This window comes from Bufo bufo, chromosome 4 (genome assembly GCF_905171765.1).
Source record: "Bufo bufo chromosome 4, aBufBuf1.1, whole genome shotgun sequence".
Taxonomy (NCBI): domain Eukaryota; kingdom Metazoa; phylum Chordata; class Amphibia; order Anura; family Bufonidae; genus Bufo; species Bufo bufo.
The window spans coordinates 259,684,840-259,708,555 of NC_053392.1; the positions used below are offsets into that span (position 1 = coordinate 259,684,840).

Genomic DNA, 23,716 nt, shown 5'->3' on the forward strand with positions numbered 1-23,716 from the left:
TTTCAGTCAACGTTGCTCTTCTATCAGCTTGAATCAGTCGGCCCATTTTCCTCTGACCTCTAGCATCCACAAGGCATTTTTGCCCACAGGACTGCCGCATACTGGATGTTTTTCCCTTTTCACACCATTCTTTGTAAACCCTAGAAATGGTTGTGCGTGAAAATTCCAGTAACTGAGCAGATTGTGAAATACTCAGACCGACCCGTCTGGCACCAACAACCATGCCACGCTCAAAATTGCTTAAATCACCTTTCTTTCCCATTCTGACATTTAGTCTGGAGTTCAGGAGATTGTATTGACCAGGACCACCCCCCTAAATGCATTGAAGCAACTGCCATGTGATTGGTTGACTAGATAATTGCATTAATGAGAAATAGAACAGGTGTTCCTAATAATTCTTTAGGTGAGTGTATGTCAACTTGACAATCTGTGGTCTCTTCATGCTGGTGCCACCTCCAAACTATGTCACCTTGCCACTCTTTGGTCTCATCATGCTGCTGCCACTTTCACACTATGTCACCTTGCCACTCTGTGTTCTCGTGATGCTGCTGCCACCTCCACACTATGTCACCTGCCAATCTGTGGTCTCCTCATGCTGCCGCCACCTCCACACTATGTCACCTTGCCACTCTGTGGTCTCCTGATGCTGCTGCCACTCCTTACTTTGTCACTGGGTCACTCTGTGGTCTCCTGATGCTGCTGCCACCTCCACACTATGTCACCTTGCCACTCTGTGGTCTTATCATGCTGCTGCCACCTACACACTATGTTACCTTGCCACTCTGTGGTCTCCTCATGCTGCCGCCACTTCCACACTATGTAACCTTGCCACTCTGTGGTCTCCTCATGCTGCCGCCACCTCCACACTAGGTCACCTTGCCACTCTGTGGTCTCCTCATGCTTCCCCCATATTTGCACTATGTCACCTTGCCACTCTGTGACCTCCTGATGCTGCTGCTGCCACCTCCACACTGTCATTGTGCCACTCTGTGGCCTCCTAATGCTGCTTCCACCTCACCAATATGTCATTGAGCCTCTCTATGGACTTTTCATGCTGTCCCCCCCACACACGTCATGACTGGGCCACTATTTTGCCTTTTGGTTTGGCTGACATAATCATTTACTGTATTTGACCCTTCTTCTGATCTGTCAGAAGGAAGGAAAAATGAGACGCACAGTGGATCCTGTCTGTGTAGCAGCTGTAAGGCCTGTATGATCCCATCAGAATTGGCTTGTGATTTGGTAGCCGATAGCAAAAAACAGAAGACATGCAAATATTCCATTCACGTGTCATCTCTGTTTTGGATCTACTTCTGTTTTTTTTTTTTGTATTACCAATACTGATGGATTACTGACCAAATGCTGACTGAGTGAAGGCAGATGCTCAAAAGACAGGATCTGTTTTTGGGGGTTATTGTTCTGATGGATCAGAGGATGGGCAAAATAATCTGTGACGTCAACACAAACTTACTGCTGACACCCTCTCCACTCTGTCGGGGGGCTCTACTTATATAAGTGTATAATAGAACAGGTTATGTAGACATCTATGTGGAATCAGCTGATGACGGTGTTAAAGGAGTGTACTTCTTATTGGCACTAACATCGAGCTGTAAGGCTGAGTTCATACTTGAGTTATATGGTCAGTTTTGGCCCCGTGACTGCCCAAATAAGTGTGCAGTGATTCTAAGAGCAACGCCTGTCATCTGCATGTCATACTGACTCACAGTATTATTTCACTACTACAGCAGACCTCTATACATGTGACTGCATGGCAAAGCGTTATACACCACTATAAATGCTCTCTACAGCCAGGAAATAACTGTTTTTTAACGCTATTTGCCACAAATAAACTCTTATCGAACTAAATTTTTTTAGAAAATTTGTCAAAACGACCAAATAATTTTTTTTTTAAATTTCCTTTCATCTAATCATATTACATTTTACAGCCAAAAAGTCTATGGAGAGGGGAGTGGGGGATAGGGGTAAAATGTAGAAAATGCTGCTGGAAAGTGGCAGAAGCAGAGACACACGTCAATATTGGATGTCTACTGCTGTTATACCCTGCTCACAAAAGTTAGGGATATTTGGCTTGTGGGTGAAATTTCAGGATGAACCTAAAATGCACTCTAACCTTTACAGGTGAACTTAATGTGACCTTCTCTAAACTTGTAATGCATATGTCCAACTGTTCAGTGTTTCATCACTTTTTGCACAACTTACTGTTCTCTAACAAGGAGCTTAATGGCAAAATTCACAACAGGTGTTTAATCCATGAATTGCTCCATAATTTTCGTGGTTCAATTAGAATTAATATATTTAAACAATCCTCCTCATCATTTAGGTGCTTATGGGGGTTAATCTGGGGTTAAAAAAATTTATATAAAATCTCTCATCCACTTGATTACGTATAGGCCGTCTGCTCCCCTATTGATAGAAGAACACCTGCCAAAGGACCTGCGGTGAGGATGAATTTATCACCATGTGATCACACTAGCTGCATGGTGACGTCACCATGCGTGCCAAGCATGATCACGTGGTGACTTTTTTAGACTCGCCACAGGTCCTATGGTGGCTTTTCTTCAATCAAAACGGGAGTGGTTGGCCGCTCCGCGATCAAGTGGATAAGGTGAATATATTTATTCTTTTTTTTTTAGCCACCATTTTAGGATAAATTGATTTGTTACCATGAAACACGAGGAAATTGGGATTCATGATAAAACAAATTTTTCCTAAACTTTGGATCAAATTCCACTTCAAATTATTAAATTCGCTCAACATTATTGAAGAAAGATTTTGGTTGTGGCAGTGCTAAAGATTTATGTAAACTATCCCTAGCACTTGCTAAGCCACCCTCTGGTAAAGGAAGCTAATATGACAGACTTCTGCTTATCTGTAATTGTAACATTTTTGGCAGCAATAAATGTTCCAGTTTAGTGATAGATGTTATAAAAATACAATACAATTCTGAAATGTATAAATTACTTATGAAAAACAAATGATAAATATGGTGCATGTCACGAGTATCACATTTTCCAACATCCTTTTCACCTTTTTTTTTGTCCAAAACATTATATATATATATATATATTTATGGAAGATGAAGACGCAGCACACTGTTGGTTGGGTGCAAAATCAGGCCAATATGAACCAGCACCAAGGTCCCATTCAATAAGAAGGAAGAAGCCAGCAGCACACCATTAAGATCGCTTGAGAAAGACTGCAACAAGCGGCTGAAACGTCGCTACATGACACTGGGTGAATAAACCACACGTGTTTTTTTGGATCTTAATGGTGTGCTGCTGGTTTCTTCCTTCTTATACATATATATATATATATATATATATATATATATATATATGCCCCTTAAGGCATGCTGCAGTAACATAGTATATCAGTTTCATAGAGAATAATGTTCGAAATGGGAGATTTACTTACAGACAGAATTCTTGTGGTTGCTTTCTTTGCTGGGCAACATCTTTACCCCTCTAGATTTCAGTTCTATTGCCTTTTTTACTGTAAAGAAAGTAGACACATTGATAAGTCAAATATGAAAGAGAATAATGTAGAGAAAAATATTTAAGTAAGCAAAGACTTACATGGAATCTTAGCCCACCAAACTTCTGACATACATACATTTCCGAGATCCTGAAGCGTCCTCACTTTTCTACTAAAAAATCTTCACCATTAAATATGCATACAAGTTTGGCCAAGCCAAACATGCATGTGTATAAGTGAAGTGTTGTGAGAGATTGTTTGGCCAACCGTTATTAAATGTGCATGGCTGGCTTGAAGGGTCTCAATAATGCAAAACATACAGTACACTTAGCTGCTAATTATTTCTCTATGCCATGAATTTCATTATGACATCAGAATCTGAGCATACTAAATGATCTTCTGCTCCAGTAATATGTCATCTGAATTGTTCATACAATTGTCTATATTTCATTAAAGAATCATGTGTTGTAGTCTGTAAGCTGCTGACAAATTAACAACTTAAACAGCAAATGGCCATTACTTCTTCCAAATTGCTAGAATGTCAATAGTAAAGACAAAGATCATTCAAACCATGATTGCAATAAGGATGCTGGTTTTATTTATAGAGATCAACACACTCCAAAATGGGAACTCGCCTTTTATACTTTCTTGACTTCTACAGGAAAGGTAGGGATCTATATTACTGATTATATTTTGGACTTCACTGAATGCAGTATTCTTCCCAAAAGAATAACTAGAGTACATGTATATCGGAAGTCCGGTCACTATACATGATGCCCATACGCACGTGCAGCGGGCGCCATTGCCGCCGAGTTTCTGCTATTTTAGATAGCAGAGACCCAAGGCACATGTAAGCGATCAGCGATTTTTTTTCTGCTTCCCACTAAATGGCATGTAACCGTAAATGGTGCCATTAAAAAGTACACCTTGTCCCGCAAAAAAATGAGACCTCATAAGGCTATGTCAATGGAAAAATAAAAAAGTTAGGAATATGGGAAGGCGGGGAGTGAAAATCAAAAACGCAAAAATGAAAAATTTTAGGGTACTCTAAGGGTTAAATAATATCATTGTTATGTGAAATCATGGATTCATTTGAATAGCACTGTTATCAGGGATATAATGTCATATTTATAGGTCATGTTAGAAATTTATTTACGGAAACTGCGCTTTTCAGGGTCAAACCTGATGAAGAGATTATGAGTCTACATTATTCCTGAATTTTAAAGGCATCCATGATTTCACCTAGGATATTGTTGTTTACTGGTCATTGGTAGTGATGGATGAACATCGGCCGGGACGGTTCGTGAACGTGATCGCGCAAACGCGATCAAATGTTCGTGAACCGCAAGTTCGCTGTGGGCCCCATTAATTTTAATGGCAGGCGAACCTGAAAATCCTTCAGCTCATATTTGCAGCCACCAAATACTTAGTAGAAGTGCACAAATAGTCCCACAACATTAAAATGACTTTTGTGGCCCTATTAGCTAGCGTTTGTTGTGCCTAACAGTCTGTCCCTGCTCCACACAGCAACCTCTCCCTACACTGGCAAAAGACTGAATATAAAATGGCAGCCAGATCAGGTTTATTTATAAGGTATGGGGTATATCCATGTGCTGAAACGTCTTAATTGGCTTTTCTGTACCACCTGATGGATGTGTCTGGGGTCAAAGTTCTTCACAATTGTAAAAGAATATGGCGCCGGCGGACATCGCCATATGTTCGAGCAAAGTTTGCCGTGAAACGACCGCCGGGTGAACCGCAAGGTCATCTCTAGTCATATGTTCGCCCGTTCGGCGAACCACAAACGAGCAAAGTTTGCCGTGAAACGACCGCCGGGTGAACCGCAAGGCCATCTCTAGTCATTGGTTACCAAAGCAAAACCTTAGGCTGCAGTCTACAAAGGGTATGCTTGTGCCTATATAGTTGTTATGTGTGTCTGCACAAATAAAAAGGTGAATGCACTCTTCTTTTTCTCTCAATATATGGCTGTGATCGCCTTGTTCCGATCACCGCCCGCCTCACGGTGGTGATCGGAAATACACAGGGCTTACAGGTATGCTCTGTGTCCTTAAGTACCAGGACATCAGGGTATACCTGTACACCCTGTGTCCGTAACAGGTTAAAAAAATAATGCGCTTCCTGACATAGTAATTTGTCATGAAGCAATTTTTTTTGCAAAATACGGCAAAGCAGTCTAATCAAATTTCTGAATACGCACATCTTTAATATCTATTTTGTTAGAGTTTTTCCCCAAAATTACTTATACTGATTATTGTGAACACACAACTACCTATTTACACTAATCTATTGAAAGAAAAGACTAGTTTATTTTAATTTGGGGAACTCAATTCTACAGATAACATTATGAATACAAATTCCTCATCCTTACTCTAGCACATTTGTATCGCTAATCTATATTCTGACTTATTCATACAACTAATTTACTATAGTTGAGAATTGTATATTTAAGAATATCAAGCAATGTACAGTCGTGGCCAAAAGTTTAGAGAATTACATAAATATTGGAAATTGGAAAAGTTGCTGCTTAAGTTTTTATAATAGCAATTTGCATATACTCCAGAATAATATGAAGAGTGATCAGATGAATTGCATAGTCCTTCTTTGCCATGAAAATGAACTTAATCCAAAAAAAAACTTTCCACTGCATTTCATTGCTGTCATTAAAGGACCTGCTGAGATCATTTCAGTAATCGTCTTGTTAACTCAGGTGAGAATGTTGACGAGCACAAGGCTGGAGATCATTATGTCAGGCTGATTGGGTTAAAATGGCAGACTTGACATGTTAAAAGAAGGGTGATGCTTGAAATCATTGTTCTTCCATTGTTAACCATGGTGACCTGCAAAGAAACGCGTGCAACCATTATTGCGTTGCATAAAAATGGCTTCACAGGCAAGGATATTGTGGCTACTAAGATTGCACCTCAATCAACAATTTATCGGATCATCAAGAACTTCAAGGAAAGAGGTTCAATTCTTGTTAAGAAGGTTTCAGGGCGTCCAAGAAAGTTCAGCAAGCGCCAGAATCGTCTCCTAAAGAGGATTCAGCTGCGGGATCGGAGTGCCACCAATGCAGAGCTTGCTCAGGAATGGCAGCAGGCAGGTGTGAGCGCATCTGCACGCACAGTGAGGCGAGGACTTTTGGAAGATGGCCTGGTGTCAAGAAGGGCAGCAAAGAAGCCACTTCTCTCCAAAAAAAACATCAGGGACAGATTGATCTTCTGCAGAAAGTATGGTGAATGGACTGTTGAGGACTGGAGCAAAGTCATATTCTCCGATGAAGCCTTTCTCCAATTGATTGGGGCATCTGGAAAAAGGCTTGTCTGGAGAAGAAAAGGTGAGCGCTACCATCAGTCCTGTGTCATGCCAACAGTAAAGCATCCTGAGACCATTCATGTGTGGGGTTGCTTCTCATCCAAGGGAGTGGGCTCACTCACAATTTTGCCCAAAAACACAGCCATGAATAAAGAATGGTACCAAAACACCCTCCAACAGCAACTTCTTACAACAATCCAACAACAGTTTGGTGAAGAACAATGCATTTTCCAGCACGATGGAGTACCGTGCCATAAGGCAAAAGTGATAACTAAGTCACTCGGGGACCAAAATGTTGACATTTTGGGTCCATGGCCTGAAAACTCCCCAGATCTTAATCCCATTGAGAACTTGTGGTCAATCCTCAAGAGGCGGGTGGACAAACAAAAACCCACTAATTCTGATAAACTCCAAGAAGTGATTATGAAAGAATGGGTTGCTATCAGTCAGGAATTGGCCCAGAAGTTGATTGAGAGCATGCCCAGTCGAATTGCAGAGGTCCTGAAAAAGAAGGGCCAACACATCAAATACTGACTCTTTGCATAAATTACATGTAATTGTCGATAAAAGCCTTTGAAACGTATGAAGTGTGTGTAATTATATTTCACTACATCACAGAAACAACTGAAACAAAGATCTAAAAGCAGTTTAGCAGCAGACTTTGTGAAAACTAATATTTGTGTCATTCTCAAAACTTTTGGTCATGACTGTATATTGGCTTCGAGGAAAGATGTTAAGGTTAATCCCAAACGCCAACAATGTATCTCTTGTAATGAGAACCCTAGGGGAATGTTCTTTGTCCAGAGCTAATCCCTAGACAGAAAATAAGTTATCTTTTAAATGTGATACATAACTTGCGGGGTACTAACTTCCATTTCCAGGGAGAAGATAGCAAATGTCATAAGAAATGAATAGAAACTATTTACTTAATTAATAATACATTTCTTTGTAGAATTTCCTTTCAAAGTTAGTATAATATGTATGTGCTATACTGTAGCAATCATCACAATTATACTAGTTCAGCATTTCTTGTGCAAAGAATTATACTTTTTTAACCCTTACTCCACTTTAATAACTATATATACAAAGATTAATCATTGTTATATTTCCTGACAAAATCAGCGTTGTGCTTTGGGTTGCCTTAAGACCACTGTTTTGCTATTAAAATCTTAACCCCTTAAGGACCTAGGACGTACCGGTACGCCCTATTTCCCGAGTCCTTAAGGACCGAGGACGTACCGGTACGTCCTGACTTAAAATCAGAACTCCGGCGCCGCAGGGGTTAATCGGAACGGGATTTCGGCTGAAATCATTCAGCCGGTATCCCGTAACAATGCAGGGGGGGGTCATTTGACCCCCCCGTATCGGCGATCGCAGAAAACCGCAGGTCAATTCAGACCTGCGGTTTTCTGCGTTTCCGGTCCATTCGGGTGTCCTGTGACCCGATGAACCGGAAAAAGACTGCGAGGATTTGGAGAGGCGGTGCTGGCCCTGGTGCTGAATGCCGCTGTCCAGGGTGCTGATTGGTGAAGGGGAGAGAGGCGCGAGATTCAAACTTCCTGCGCTCCTCTCTCCCCTCCTCTTCCTGTCCAGCACCCTGACCGTGCAGCATCGTCCAGCACCAGCTCCTGTGTCCCCCTAATCGGAATCCATCACCCTCCTGCACCCATCGCCACCCAGGTAGGTTAGGGTCAGTGAGGGAGAGGCACCGTTAGGCAGGGAAAGAAGGGAAAAGTAAGTTAGAAAAAAAAAAAAAAAGTACTTTTATTCCAAACTTCCAAACTTCCATCTAACCCTAACCCAGACCCCTCCTGCCACTTGCCCCCCCCCCACCCACCCCCCACCAGCCACTTCCCCCCCCCCCACCTGCCAATTATCAATTGCTTCAGGGAGTATCACACTTCCATGGAGTACTAAATTTTTATAATCCTCAACAGTCCACTAGAGAACATAAAACACTATGGCTCTCAGACTTTGGAGACACGGAAACAATTTTTCTTTCCCCAAAAAATATTAGTTTTAGAGCAGGCATCCTCAAACTGCGGCCCTCCAGATGTTGTAAAACTATAACTCCCAGCATGCCCAGACAACCTACAGCCATCAGCAGGGCATGGTGGGAATTGTAGTTTTACAATATCTGGAGGGCCGCAGTTTTAGGATGCCTGCTTAGTGTCTCCAAAGTCTGAGAGCCATACATATTGGGCATCGTCGCGTGCGTAAAAGTCGTCGCTATAAAAATAACTTTTGACCAAACGCCTCGGATGAACGGTGTTAAAAATATAAAATAAAAACTGTGCCAAAACACAAATTTTTGGGCAAAATTTCAATTTGAATCCATTTTGCCGGTAATAAAGCAAGGGTTAACAGCCAAACAAAACTAAATATTTATTGCCCCGATTCTGTAGTTTGCAGAAACACCCCATATGTGGTCGTAAATGGTTATATAGCCGCACGGCAGGGCATAGAACGAAGGGAACTCCATATGGTTTCTGGAAGGCAGATTTTGATGGACAGTTTTTTTTTTGACACCATGTCCCATTAGAAGCCCCCCCTGATGTAGCCTAGACTAGAAACTCCAAAAAAGTGACCCCATCTAAGAAACTACACCCCTCAAGGTATTCAAAAGTTACTTTACAAACTATGTTAACCCTTTAGGTGTTCCACAAAACCAAATAGTGAATGTAGAAACAATTTTAGAATTACATTTTTTTGTTACATTGCCTCAAAAAAGAGTAATATAGAGCAACCAAAAATCAAATTTACCCCAAAAATAGTCCCAAAACAACAACCACCTTATCCCGTAGTTTCCTAGATGGGGTCACTTTTATGGAGTTTCTACTCTAGGGGTGCATCAGGGGGCTTGAAAGGGTACATGGTGTCAATAAACCAGTCCAGCAAAATCTGCCTTCCAAAAATGACGTTCCCCTTCTTCTATGTCCTGCCGTTTAGCCAAATAGTAGTTTACGACCACATATGGGGTGTTTTTGCAAACTACAGAATCAGGGCAACCCATTTTGAGTGTTATTTGGCAGTTAACCCTTGTTTTACTCCTGGAAAAAATTGATTATATTGGAAAATTTTCCAAAAAATAGAAATTTCAAAATTGTTTCTCCATCTGCCATTAACTCTTGTGGAACACCTAAAGGGTTAACAAAGTTTGTAAACCCAGTTTTGAATACCTTGAGGGGTTTACTTTCTTAGATGGAGTCACTTTTTTGAAATTTCTATTCTAGGGGTGCAACAGGGGGCTTCAAATGGGACATGGTATAAACAAAACCAGTCCTGCCAAATCTGCCTTCCAAAACCCATATGGTGTTCCCCTCCTTCTATGTGCTACCGTTCGGCCAAACAGTAGTTTACAACCACATATGGGGTGTTTATGAAAACTACAGAATCAGGGCAACCCATTTTGAGTGTTGTTTGGCAGTTAACCCTTGTTTTACTCCTGGAAAAAATTGATTATATTGGAAAATTTTCCAAAAAATATAAATTTCAAAATTGTTTCTCCATCTGCCATTAACTCTTGTGGAACACCTAAAGGGTTAACAAAGTTTGTAAACCCAGTTTTGAATACCTTGAGGGGTGTACTTTCTTAGATGGAGTCACTTTTTTGAAATTTCTATTCTAGGGGTGCAACAGGGGGCTTCAAATGGGACATGGTATAAACAAAACCAGTCCTACCAAATCTGCCTTCCAAAACCCATATGGTGTTCCCCTCCTTCTATGTGCTACCGTTCGGCCAAACAGTAGTTTACGACCACATATGGGGTGTTTTTGCAAACTACAGAATCAGGGCAACCCATTTTGAGTGTTGTTTGGCAGTTAACCCTTGTTTTACTCCTGGAAAAAATTGATTATATTGGAAAATTTTCCAAAAAATAGAAATTTCAAAATTGTTTCTCCATCTGCCATTAACTCTTGTGGAACACCTAAAGGGTTAACAAAGTTTGTAAACCCAGTTTTGAATACCTTGAGGGGTGTACTTTCTTAGATGGAGTCACTTTTTTGAAATTTCTATTCTAGGGGTGCAACAGGGGGCTTCAAATGGGACATGGTATAAACAAAACCAGTCCTGCCAAATCTGCCTTCCAAAACCCATATGGTGTTCCCCTCCTTCTATGTACTACCGTTCGGCCAAACAGTAGTTTACGACCACATATGGGGTGTTTTTGCAAACTACAGAATCAGGGCAACCCATTTTGAGTGTTGTTTGGCAGTTAACCCTTGTTTTACTCCTGGAAAAAATTGATTATATTGGAAAATTTTCCAAAAAATATAAATTTCAAAATTGTTTCTCCATCTGCCATTAACTCTTGTGGAACACCTAAAGGGTTAACAAAGTTTGTAAACCCAGTTTTGAATACCTTGAGGGGTGTACTTTCTTAGATGGAGTCACTTTTTTGAAATTTCTATTCTAGGGGTGCAACAGGGGGCTTCAAATGGGACATGGTATAAACAAAACCAGTCCTGCCAAATCTGCCTTCCAAAACCCATATGGTGTTCCCCTCCTTCTATGTGCTACCGTTCGGCCAAACAGTAGTTTACGACCACATATGGGGTGTTTTTGCAAACTACAGAATCAGGGCAACCCATTTTGAGTGTTGTTTGGCAGTTAACCCTTGTTTTACTCCTGGAAAAAATTGATTATATTGGAAAATTTTCCAAAAAATATAAATTTAAAAATTGTTTCTCCATCTGCCATTAACTCTTGTGGAACACCTAAAGGGTTAACAAAGTTTGTAAACCCAGTTTTGAATACCTTGAGGGGTGTACTTTCTTAGATGGAGTCACTTTTTTGAAATTTCTATTCTAGGGGTGCAACAGGGGGCTTCAAATGGGACATGGTATAAACAAAACCAGTCCTACCAAATCTGCCTTCCAAAACCCATATGGTGTTCCCCTCCTTCTATGTGCTACCGTTCGGCCAAACAGTAGTTTACGACCACATATGGGGTGTTTTTGCAAACTACAGAATCAGGGCAACCCATTTTGAGTGTTGTTTGGCAGTTAACCCTTGTTTTACTCCTGGAAAAAATTGATTATATTGGAAAATTTTCCAAAAAATAGAAATTTCAAAATTGTTTCTCCATCTGCCATTAACTCTTGTGGAACACCTAAAGGGTTAACAAAGTTTGTAAACCCAGTTTTGAATACCTTGAGGGGTGTACTTTCTTAGATGGAGTCACTTTTTTGAAATTTCTATTCTAGGGGTGCAACAGGGGGCTTCAAATGGGACATGGTATAAACAAAACCAGTCCTGCCAAATCTGCCTTCCAAAACCCATATGGTGTTCCCCTCCTTCTATGTGCTACCGTTCGGCCAAACAGTAGTTTACGACCACATATGGGGTGTTTTTGCAAACTACAGAATCAGGGCAACCCATTTTGAGTGTTGTTTGGCAGTTAACCCTTGTTTTACTCCTGGAAAAAATTGATTATATTGGAAAATTTTCCAAAAAATATAAATTTCAAAATTGTTTCTCCATCTGCCATTAACTCTTGTGGAACACCTAAAGGGTTAACAAAGTTTGAAAAAACAGTTTTGAATACCTTGAGGGGTGTAGTTTCTAGAATGGGGTCATTTTTGGGAGGTTTCTATTATCTAAGCCTCACAATATGACTTCAAACCTGAACTGGTCCATAAAAAGTGGGATTTTGAAGATTTCTGAAAATTTCTAAATTTGCTTCTAAACTTCTAAGCCTTGTAACATCCCCAAAAAATAAAATATCATTCCCAAAACAATTCAAGCATGAAGTAGACATATGGGTAATGTAAAATCATCACAATTTTTGGGGGTATTACTATGTATTACAGAGGTAGAGAAACTGAAAATTTGAAATTTGCTAATTTTTCAAAATTTACGGTAAAAATTGTATTTTTTTATGCAAAAAAATTAACTTTTTTGACCCAATTTTAGCAGTGTCATGAAGTACAATATGTGACGAAAAAACAATCTCAGAACGGCCTGGGTAAGTCAAAGCGTTTTAAAGTTATGAGCACTTAAAGTGACACTGGTCAGATTTGCAAAAAATGGCCTGGTCCTTAAGGTGAAAATGAGCCCGGTCCTTAAGGGGTTAAAGATGAAACTTTTACCCCTGACAAAATAGTTTTTGCTACCAATAAGCTTCCTGCTTTTAGATCTCAATTAGGAACCATATATATTTTTTATTAGGACGATATATTTTCAATTTACCCCATATTACAGGATTTCACCTAAACTTGCAGCTTGACACAAAACCAAGTTCTGCTACTGCTTAGTAATTAGCACTAAACGGACAGCATTAACTGTGGCCACTAAAATACTGTAAGGCCTCCTGCACACGAATGTGCTGCCCATTGTCATATTGTGGACCGCATTTGCGGATCCGCAATACACGGGCACTGTTCTGTGGGCATTCTGCATCAGGGATGTGGACCCATTCACATAAATGGGTCCGCAAATCCGGAGATGCAGAATGGTGCTGAACGGAAGCATGGAACGGAACCCTACGGAAGCATTACAGAGTGCATCCATGGGGTTTCGTCCCGTACTTCCGTTCCGCAAAAAGATAGAACGTGTCCTATATTTTTGCCGAATGGGCGGATCCGCTGCGGCTGCCCCGCTGTCGGTGTTCGTGCATTGCGGCATGCAATTTGCGGGCCACAGCACGGCCACGGGGCGCACACGTTCATGTGTAGGAGGCCTAAGAGTAGTAGCAGCCTTATGGAGGAAGCAAAGCTATAGAAAGTGTAATTCTGAAACACATATACAGGAGTTGTCCCATAAAAACCCTTTTTACAATTTTATACACTGTCAATCAGTGAGCTATTAATAAATTGCACAAATGCAAATGAGGCTCAAAATTATAAGGGCCTCACTAATATTCCAAGGTTCAACACCAAAGGGCCCACTGAGAGGGAGGGATATGCTTATTAAAATATAACTTTTAATTAAATATGCAGTTTAAATACACCACAAAGATGCATCGACTTGACAAAATTAGAGGAAGGGTCCAAGCCTGGTACCCCAATGCTGGTAGTGAAATAAAGAAAATCTGCTCCACCTGTGACGGTGCAAGCAGTCTTACCAGACCAAACAGATGACTAGGATCAACACAGAGGAGTTATCCGCTTGAATTGGGTGATGTCGGATAGGAGGACGTACCTGTCCCTATCTAGGACCTTATCCCAAGTGCTGAAAAATAATAAATTTGGCAATTAGAATTCCTTCAAACCTCCCGACGTGGCACGTTTCTGTTGTGTCGACTCTTCAGGGGAAGGTGGTACACAGAGGAAAATCAAAACACGAAACCGCAGGTAAAAAAAAACAAAACCCTGCAGCAATAGCTCTTACAAGTGAAGAAAATCTTATATGCTGCCACCCCACAGTATTGGGATGCAGTTCTGCAGAGGAAATGATATTCCTCTGCTGGTCGGTATATGAGGGTATGATAATCCTCAATTAGGTAGTGTCCCTATGGTTTGGGGGGATACATCAACAATCTACCAGCCGCGATGATATATACATATGTGGGATTTAAATAGTATCCAAGCACGCCTTTCCTAGAGGGACCGCCCTGCGATCGTCGGCTCCGGCGTCTGACGTCATACGCAAGTGCCGTGCGCGACGTCAGACCCAGATGCTGAGACCACATGATACAGGCAGCTCAGATGCGGGGAGGCGGCTATGGAGGTTGCCTGGAGACCGATAAACAGGAAACCATGCAGAACACTCTGAATCTAGCGCGTCCTTAGTTACGCTGCAAACAAAGTCGCAGCAAGATAGTATTGACATTTTTTGCAAGAAAACAAAGAACAGGGCTCATGTAGGAGAGATCTGAATACAAGAAGTCACGTACCATCTGATAATGATACAACAAATTAAGAGGTTAATGTTCTATCCCGCCAATAGTGCAACCTAGGGGGGTATTTAGATAAAACAGCCATAATCAAGCCTCTCGTTGAGGCCCAGGGGGGCAGAAGTCTTAAGGGAGAATATCCACCGTGATTCGCGCTGGAGAAGACTCCTATCCCAGTCACCTTCCCTAAACTGGGGTTTGACAAGATCAATGCCCATAAACATCAATTGGGCTCTGCCATTATGGGCTGTGTGTACATGTTTAGACACCAGGGTATCTCGTTTGTGTGTGATGTCCCCCAGGTGTTCGCCTACCCTCCTCCTGAGTTCACGTATGGTTTTACCTATGTACTCCATCCCACATTCACACTGGATATGGTATAGACCTGCAGTTAATGAAATGTGAGATGAAGTACTGTTTACCTGTAACTGAACTCATGAAGGATATGGTTGTCTGTATATGTTTGCACGCTACACAATTGCCGCATTTGTGACACCCAACAATGTTAGACCGCAGCCAGGTGGGTTGCATCACGTTGGAGGAGAAGTGGCTTTGCACAAGCTTGTCGCACAAATTACCTCCCCATCTATAAGTGATCTGGGGGTGTTTTCCTAATACCTCATTGAAATCAGGGTTCATTTTGAGGACCTTCCAGTGACGTTGTATAATATGTTTAACCTGTTTAGATCCCCTATCAAAATTGGTGACAATTCGTAACACTTTAGCCTCTGGGCCATGAATTTGATTAGGGGTGAGAAGGGAAGATCTCGGACGAGACAAAGCTGCCTTGTATGCGGACCTGAGGACGTGGTCGGGGTATCCCCTTAAATGAAACCTCATCCTCAGGTCAGTTGCCTGGGTAATATATTCTTTCTTATTTGAACAATTCCGCCTCAATCAGAGATATTGACCCCTTGGGATCCCCTTCCTGAGTGGGAGAGGATGACTGCTCTCCCATCTCAGGAGGGAATTCGTAGAGTTTGGTTTCCTGTGGATGGAGGTGTCTAATTCACGGGTGACGCTGCAAGACTGTGAGCACCCTGGTTGGCGGTTCAACCATCCTGTGCATCCAACTAATATATTACAATTGAATTCTAGTTTTGTCACCCTAGTGGATAGCACGGTTGGCTGATCCACCATGGATATTTGGGATCATATGGAGACCAAGAAACAAAAAGTGGACAATTTCCTTTTTGATAGTGTCAATACAGATACTGTCAACTCTGAAATATGTATCACTAATACTTTTAGAGAATTAGAAACACTATTAATCCGCCAGTTAAAACAACGGTGGGAAATTAAGACATTAAGAAGATGCATTGAAATTGATAAAATCCCTAAAGGATTATTGATTACTAAATACCCTGCACAAGACTTGCGTAGTGTGGAATTTGACAAAGAATGGGAGGACTTACTCCATGGACAGTCAGTCGCATGTACAAAGTTAATTATTAAAAGACGCACAGAGATACTAGAGGACACTACTAAACGTATCTCTGAGCTAAAACCAATAATAGACAAATTCACTAGGAATGAGGAAATTAGTTTAATTCAGACTAATATATGTCAAAATTTAGACAGAATAGAACAGGAAATAATAGAGAAAAAAGTAAAAAAGTTGAACTTTAAGAGAAGAGGGAGAATTGATAGGGAAATCACTAATAGGGAAGGTTATGATGAGCACAGATTAATGACAAGAGCAACTAGTAACACTATAAAAGAAACAGACACGATTGAACAAGAATCAATAAGAAATGAACACTTTAATATACCCACGCATAATAGATTTGAAATATTAGAAGAAACAAATCATTTTTTAGACCGCACTCCCCCACATCACCGTGCACGTATAAGACAAAGATCACCTTCACCGAGGGCACAAACCACACAGAAAAACACGTATATAGACCACCAATACAATTTGAGAAACAAAACCCAGAACACCTCACAGACATGCAAGACCCAAAACACGAGGAGACACAATTCACAGGACGAGTATCACAATCACAATCAAACACACAGGGTGAGACATCACGATACAGAAAGGGGAAGACACGAAGAGGAACAAGGAGAAAAAAGACACCATCACTACAGACATCACCCATAATTACAAATGATGCCATCATTAACTTAAGCTCAGTAACCCTATCAGATACACAGAAACAACTTCTCAACAAAGGTCTAAAATTCGCTCCAACAAAACCACTTAATAAATTTGAAACTTTTATTGGAGTGGAAAAATTCATAAGGAAATTATGTTTAAAAAAATATTTCCTAAAAAACCCAATGAATCGAGCAATTACTCCCTCTATAGATAATGATTCAATTATACACACTTCTTTGAAAAATAAATCAAAAAAGTATCCACGAAATGAGCTTAGTCAAGAACTAATCACATTTAAGGAATGTGTGATGAACGATGTAAAAAAGATAAAAAGTAATTTAAAATACAAACGCAATAATCTGACACAAAAAGAAATTAATGCACTTAAACATCTACAAAAGGACAATAACATTATTGTCCGGCCAGCGGACAAAGGAGGCTCTATAGTGATTCAAGATATTAAAAAATATAATGCGGAATGCTTACGCCAATTGGCTGATACTGGTACATACCAACTTTTAAAAAATGATCCAACTGATCAATTTTATATAAATTTAGGGAAATTCTGTAGGAAAGGGATGGATAGTGGAATTTTAAATAATGAAGAACATGACTTCATTTTAAATAAATACCCACGAATACCGGCGTTTTATTGCATTCCGAAAATACATAAGGACAAATCAAATCCACCAGGACGCCCCATTATCTCAGGGATAGAATCATTAACAGCTAATCTTTCAATGTATATTGACATTTTACTTCAAATTAAAGTGAAAAAAACACCTTCATATGTCAAAGACACAACACAAATTATACATAAAATAGAAAATATGCAATTTGAAAAACACTGGATAATGGGTTCTCTAGATGTCCAATCCTTATATACGGTCATAGACCATGAACAAGGTAAAAAAGCAACAAAAAAACAACTTATAACGGAAGGCAGATTAACAGAGAAACAGATAGATTTTATAATTGAGGGTATTGATTTTATTCTAAAACATAACTATTTTTATTTTAATGGATCATTTTATTTGCAGATTCGGGGTACTGCCATGGGCACCAGGTTCGCCCCCAGTTATGCCAATTTATTCATGGCCGATTGGGAAGAACGGGTCGTGGCCCCTAGACTGGGGGCGGACCTGGTGCTCTGGCAGAGATACATCGATGATGTGTTTTTTATCTGGCAATCAGGCCCCGAATCACTCAACCAGTTTTTAGATGATATTAACCATAATGATCTCAATCTTAAATTTTCGGGAATTAATAGTAAAGAAACTTTAGAATTTTTAGATTTGAAAATTTATGTAGACGAAAATGTACTAAAAACGTGCACGTTCATTAAGCCCTCAACGCGAAATAGTTATATTTTATTTAACAGCTGCCACCTGCCAAGCTGGCTCACTAACATTCCGCAGGGACAGTTCCAAAGATTGAGACGCAATTGTACAATGATGGACCAGTTCCAAATTGAGGCAGAGCAAATGAAGTCAGAATTTTTAAAAAAAGAATATCCAGAAGAAATTTTGAATTTGGCATTGGACAAAGTCACTAAAATGGATAGAAAGGAGTTTTTTAATGGTAAAACTAAAAACCGCAAAGAGAATATGGACAATCAAGTAAAAATAATACTACCATATAGTAGTGAACATGGCAAGATAAAAAACATCATATATAAACATTGGGATATTATTAAAAAAGAAAAAACTATAGGTACAATAATTCCACCAAAACCCTTGATTGTTTTTACCAAAGCACCAACATTAGGCAATAAGATAGCCCCCACAGTCAAGGAGGATGAACAACAAAAAAATATCCCATCAATACAAAAATGGATGGATCTAAAGGGTTTTTTCAGGTGTGGCCAATGCGGCAATTGCAAATTAACATCATTCACAAAACAAACTAAAGAAATAATTGCAACCACCAATGGACATAAACACATTATAAAGGAATTTTTAACCTGTAGTACAGAAAATGTTATCTATATGATAGAATGTCCATGTAAACGCCAATACATAGGCAGGACCAAAAGAACCCTTAAAAAACGCCTTTCTGAACACATATCAAATATTAAAAAGGGCGTAGAAACTCATTCCCTTTCTAAACATTTTAAAATTGCCCATAATAGTGACCCATCCAATCTAAAATTTGCAGCAATAGATAAGGTACCAAAAAGCTGGAGAAAAGGGAATCACATCAGCAAAATGTCAAGATTAGAGACACAGAGAATCTTTGAGATGGAAACTATGATCCCTGATGGTTTAAATGCAGAGTATGAAATTTTTGGCTTTTTATAAATATGGGTTGGGGCCTGCCTTTGAGGGTGAGCTATGCCGAGTAGCTTTCTGCCCCGGCTGGCTCCCCTTCGACGGCAGTCCCTTATCTTACAACATCGACTGACTGAGCATGGCATTCAATCGAATTTTCTATACAGCATAAGTTCTTTTTAGGAAAAAAAAAATTTTTAAATTTTTTTTTATAGAGAATTAAAAATATTTTATAAAAAACAATCAAAAATATTTGCTATATATTTATCTTTTTTATGAATATTTATGAACTTTTACTATTTTTGTGGGAATTTATGGGATCATCATTGAATTTTATAAACAATAGATATATACTTTTTAACATTTTTTATTCTTCATTATATTTATGATCCATATTTTTGCTTTCTAGAAATACACATTGATGGTTTTATATATAAAAACATACTTTGAGAATGAACAAAAACATTTTTCAAAAATATATTGTGAAAATGAACCAAATATTTATACATGTTTTTATTACTTTATGCAAATTTCTGGCCATCATCAAATACATAGATTGTTCACTTTTTGAAACTTTAGAGAAGACTTCACATAAATTAATGAATTAATAAGTGATATTAAATATTTATACATAGAGGCTATAGGTATATAGATATATAATCTGTTTACCATACCAATATATATACTGATAGCCTCGTAGTACACATGTTCCCCTAACATGTATTTGACTAGGAATTCTTTATTTTCGTTTTTTAACTTTTTCGTCTTGTACTATTCTTTACTAAATTGATTGACTGAACACATATACAAATGTTGACACCACTTCTAAAATGTTGTTCATATATGATGTATTATCTATTTATGTTTACAATGGTCACTATGCTAGTGTTCGGGCGTTTTACAAAAACACAGGGGAATCGCAACGACACATAAAGTTATTGCCATTCACCTAACATAACAATCTCACAAGTTATAATGAGTTTATATATGTGGACACATACCAATGTTAAAGAAATAGAATACGAAAATCCGCTATACCACAGTGATAATGGAAATATTTCCTGATTGGATAACGCCCTTCACAGGACTTCCGGAACCAAAATCCGAACCGGGTCTTGACTCCTTTGCTGAGTATAAAAGAAGGGTCTTTTGGGGAGGTCAGATAAGCCACTGAGGAAGGGGATACTCTAGCCCCGAAACGCGTCTGGTCTGACCCCCCAACTCTATGCGAGTGCACCGCATTGAACTTATTAAGGAACAACTCTGAGCCGCCTTACGAAACAAAGCCGGTCTGAAACTTTTGCCCGAAAAGCTGGGACATCTCATCCAGATTTCAACAAGCGGGACCTCGTGCAGAAAATCCAACTGCTAACAGGTGATCCATACTACTCACTACGGGTTCTTCACCTGACCGCAACAAGAAAATCGGGAGTAAAAGTTCCGACAGACGGCAGAGGTTTCTCTGACCTGTGAGATCCCTCCAACCTTGGTAAGAGCGTTCCTTCACTAACTATTACCTATCGCTGGATTCCTTTTCTGACTGAAAGCGGGACGCCGCTGAGTCAGTGACGGAGCAAAGTATCACTGCATCTGATTACCGCCAATTTACTGTACAGTATTATCTTTTACTCCAAATTGGCTACCAATATTAGTGGGACCTGACTATATTCGGATTTCTTGAGGACAACTTTTTACATCATCCGGTGTTTATACATTTTTTACTTTGTAATTCCTTTATCACCCAATAAGTTTTATTAACATTGTGTTATATTATCTATTTATTGCCACATTTTACCCATTCAGCATTTCTGTTTATAATGCGTCTGAGATGAGGCTGTTGGGTCACAACACCACTATTGGGTAACCAATTCAGCAGCACCTCGGCCGCAGAATACACAGAATATCTGCCTTGAATATTGTTTTATCTATAGGTAACGTTTTAACCATTTAAGTACACACCATTAAATTATATGTTGTACATCCCCCTATTGGATCCATATTTTACATTTGAGTAACAATAAACACCAGCTACTAAATATCCTAGGTGTGCCCAGTCATTTTTTCTATATTGGTGTCTAATTCACCCCTGGTATTTTTAGTGATCCTGATATCCAGAAAAGGTAGGCTGGTGGGGTGCGAATCACCGGTGAAACGCATCCCAATCTCGTTTTGATTGAGATGCAACACAAAGGACTCAAACCCCACCTGGTCACCATTCCATAGAATGAAGATATCCTCAAAATATCGCGCCCACAGACCAATTTGAGAGTTGTCCTCCCACACCTCATCCATGAAAACCAAAGTCTCCTCCCAACAGCCCAGGAATAAATTTGCATATGATGGGGCACAAGGACTCCCCATCGCAACAAAATTAACCACCAGCTCAGGGGTACTGTGATGGGGAGTCATTGTGCCCCATCATATGCAAATTTATTCCTGGGCTGGTGGGAGAAGACTCTGGTTTTCAGGGATGAGGAGTCGGAGGACAACTCTCAAATTGGTCTGTGGGCATGATATATTGATGATATCTTCATTATATGGAATGGTGACCAGCTGGGGTTTGAGTCCTTTGTGTTGCATCTCAATCAAAACGAGATTGGGATGCATTTCACCTGTGAGTCGCATCCCACCAGCCTACCTTTTCTGGATATCAGGATCACTAAAAATACCAAGGGTGAATTAGACACCTCCATCCACAGCAAACCAAACTCTACGAATTCCCTCCTGAGATGGGAGAGCAGTCATCCTTTCCCACTCAGGAGGGGGATCCCAAGGGGTCAAATTCTCTGATTGAGGCGGAATTGTTCAAATAAGAAAGAATTCATTACCCAGGCAGCTGACCTGAGGACGAGGTTTTATTTAAGGGCATACCCCGACCACGTCCTCAGGTCCGCATACAAGGCAGCTTTGTCTCGTCCGAGATCTTCCCTTCTCACCCCTAATCAAACTTGTGGCCCAGATGCTAAAGTGTTACGAATTGTCACCAATTTTGATAGGGGATCTAAACAGGTTTAACATATTATACAACGTCACTGGAAGGTCCTCAAAATGGACCCTGACTTTGATGAGGTATTAGGAAAACACCCCCAGATCACTTATAGACAGGGGCATAATTTGTGCGACAAGCTTGTGCAAAGCCACTTCTCCTCCAACGTGATGCAACCCACCTGGCTGCGGTCTAACATTGTTGGGTGTCACAAATGCGGCAATTGTGTAGCGTGCAAACATATACAGACAAACAAATCCTTCATGAGTTCAGTTACAGGTAAACAGTACTTCATCTCACATTTCATTAACTGCAGGTCTAAGGGAGTGATATACCATATCCAGTGTGAATGTGGGATGGAGTACATAGGTAAACCATACGTGAACTCAGGAGGAGGGTAGGTGAACACTTGGGGGACATCTCACACAAACGAGATACCCCGGTGTCTAAACATGTACACACAGCCCATAATGGCAGAGCCCAATTGATATTTATGGGCATTGATCTTGTCAAACCCCCATTTAGGGGAGGTGACTGGGATAGGAGTCTTCTCCAGCGCAAATCACGCTGGATATTCTCCCTTAAAGGGAACGTGTCATGTGGATATTTGATTATAATCTAACTAATTATATACAATCATTAACTACTAAAAAGTGCCTTAGATGTATTCACTTACTGGTGTGACAGATGGTTACCTCATAATATACACACAAAGATGCCGCATGCCGCATGCTAATGAGCTGATTTGAGTCCAGCGTGATGTCAGTGAGTCCAGCGTTTTTTAATTCAGAGCTATAGCCACTCCCCTGCCCACCTGCTGCTGATTCATATGTAAAAAAAAACTGTCAATCAGCAGCAGGTAGGCGGGGAGAGTCAGGAGCTCATGAATATTCAGGAGTCATCATTATCAGCTGGAGCTTTTCAATACAAGATGTTGGCAGATTGACTGGGTCAATTAAAGAAAGTGACCCAGCATTTTGCTAAGAGAATCAGTCACTTATTTATGTTGCCCTTAGTTAGGACACCATAAAACTGGTGACAGGTTCCCTTTAAGACTTCTGCCCCCCTGGGCCTCAACGAGAGGCTTTATTATGGCTGTTTTGTCTAAATACCCCAATAGGTTGCCCTATTGGCAGGATAGAACATTAACCTCTTAATTTGTTGTATCATAATCAGAAGGTACGTGACTTCATGTATTCAGATCTCTCCTACATGAGCCCTGTTCTTTGTTTTCTTGCAAAAAATGTTAATACTATCTTGCTGCGACTTTGTTTGCAGCGTAACTAAGGACGCTCTAGATTCAGAGTGCTCTGCATGGTTTCCTGTTTATCGGTCTCCAGGCAACCTCCATAGCCACCTCCCCGCATCTGAGATTGGCCGCCTGTATCATGTGGTCTCGGCGCCTGGGTCTGACGTCACGTGCGGCGCTTGCGTATGACGTCAGATGCCGGAGCCGACGATCGCAGGGCGGTCCCTTTAGGAAAGGCGCGCTTGGATACTATTTAAATCCCACATATGTATGTATCATTGCGGCTGGTAGATTGTTATTGTATCCCCCCAAACCATAGGGACACTACCTAATTGAGGATTATCATACCCTCATATACCGACCAGCAGAGGAATATAATTTCCTCTGCAGAACTGCATCCCAATACCGTGGGGTGGCATCATATAAGATTTTCTTCACTTG

General features: G+C 40.3%; 1 protein-coding gene across 1 annotated transcript in view; it reads right to left on the minus strand.

Moving 5' to 3' along the window:
* Positions 1–23,716, minus strand: part of CSMD1 (CUB and Sushi multiple domains 1) — a 2,494,699-nt gene that overhangs the window by 1,372,332 nt on the left and 1,098,651 nt on the right. Inside the window, exon 7 of the mRNA XM_040430026.1 lies at positions 3,436–3,513. Coding sequence (XP_040285960.1) covers positions 3,436–3,513 — 78 coding nt within the window. The remainder of the gene's footprint in view (positions 1–3,435; positions 3,514–23,716) is intronic.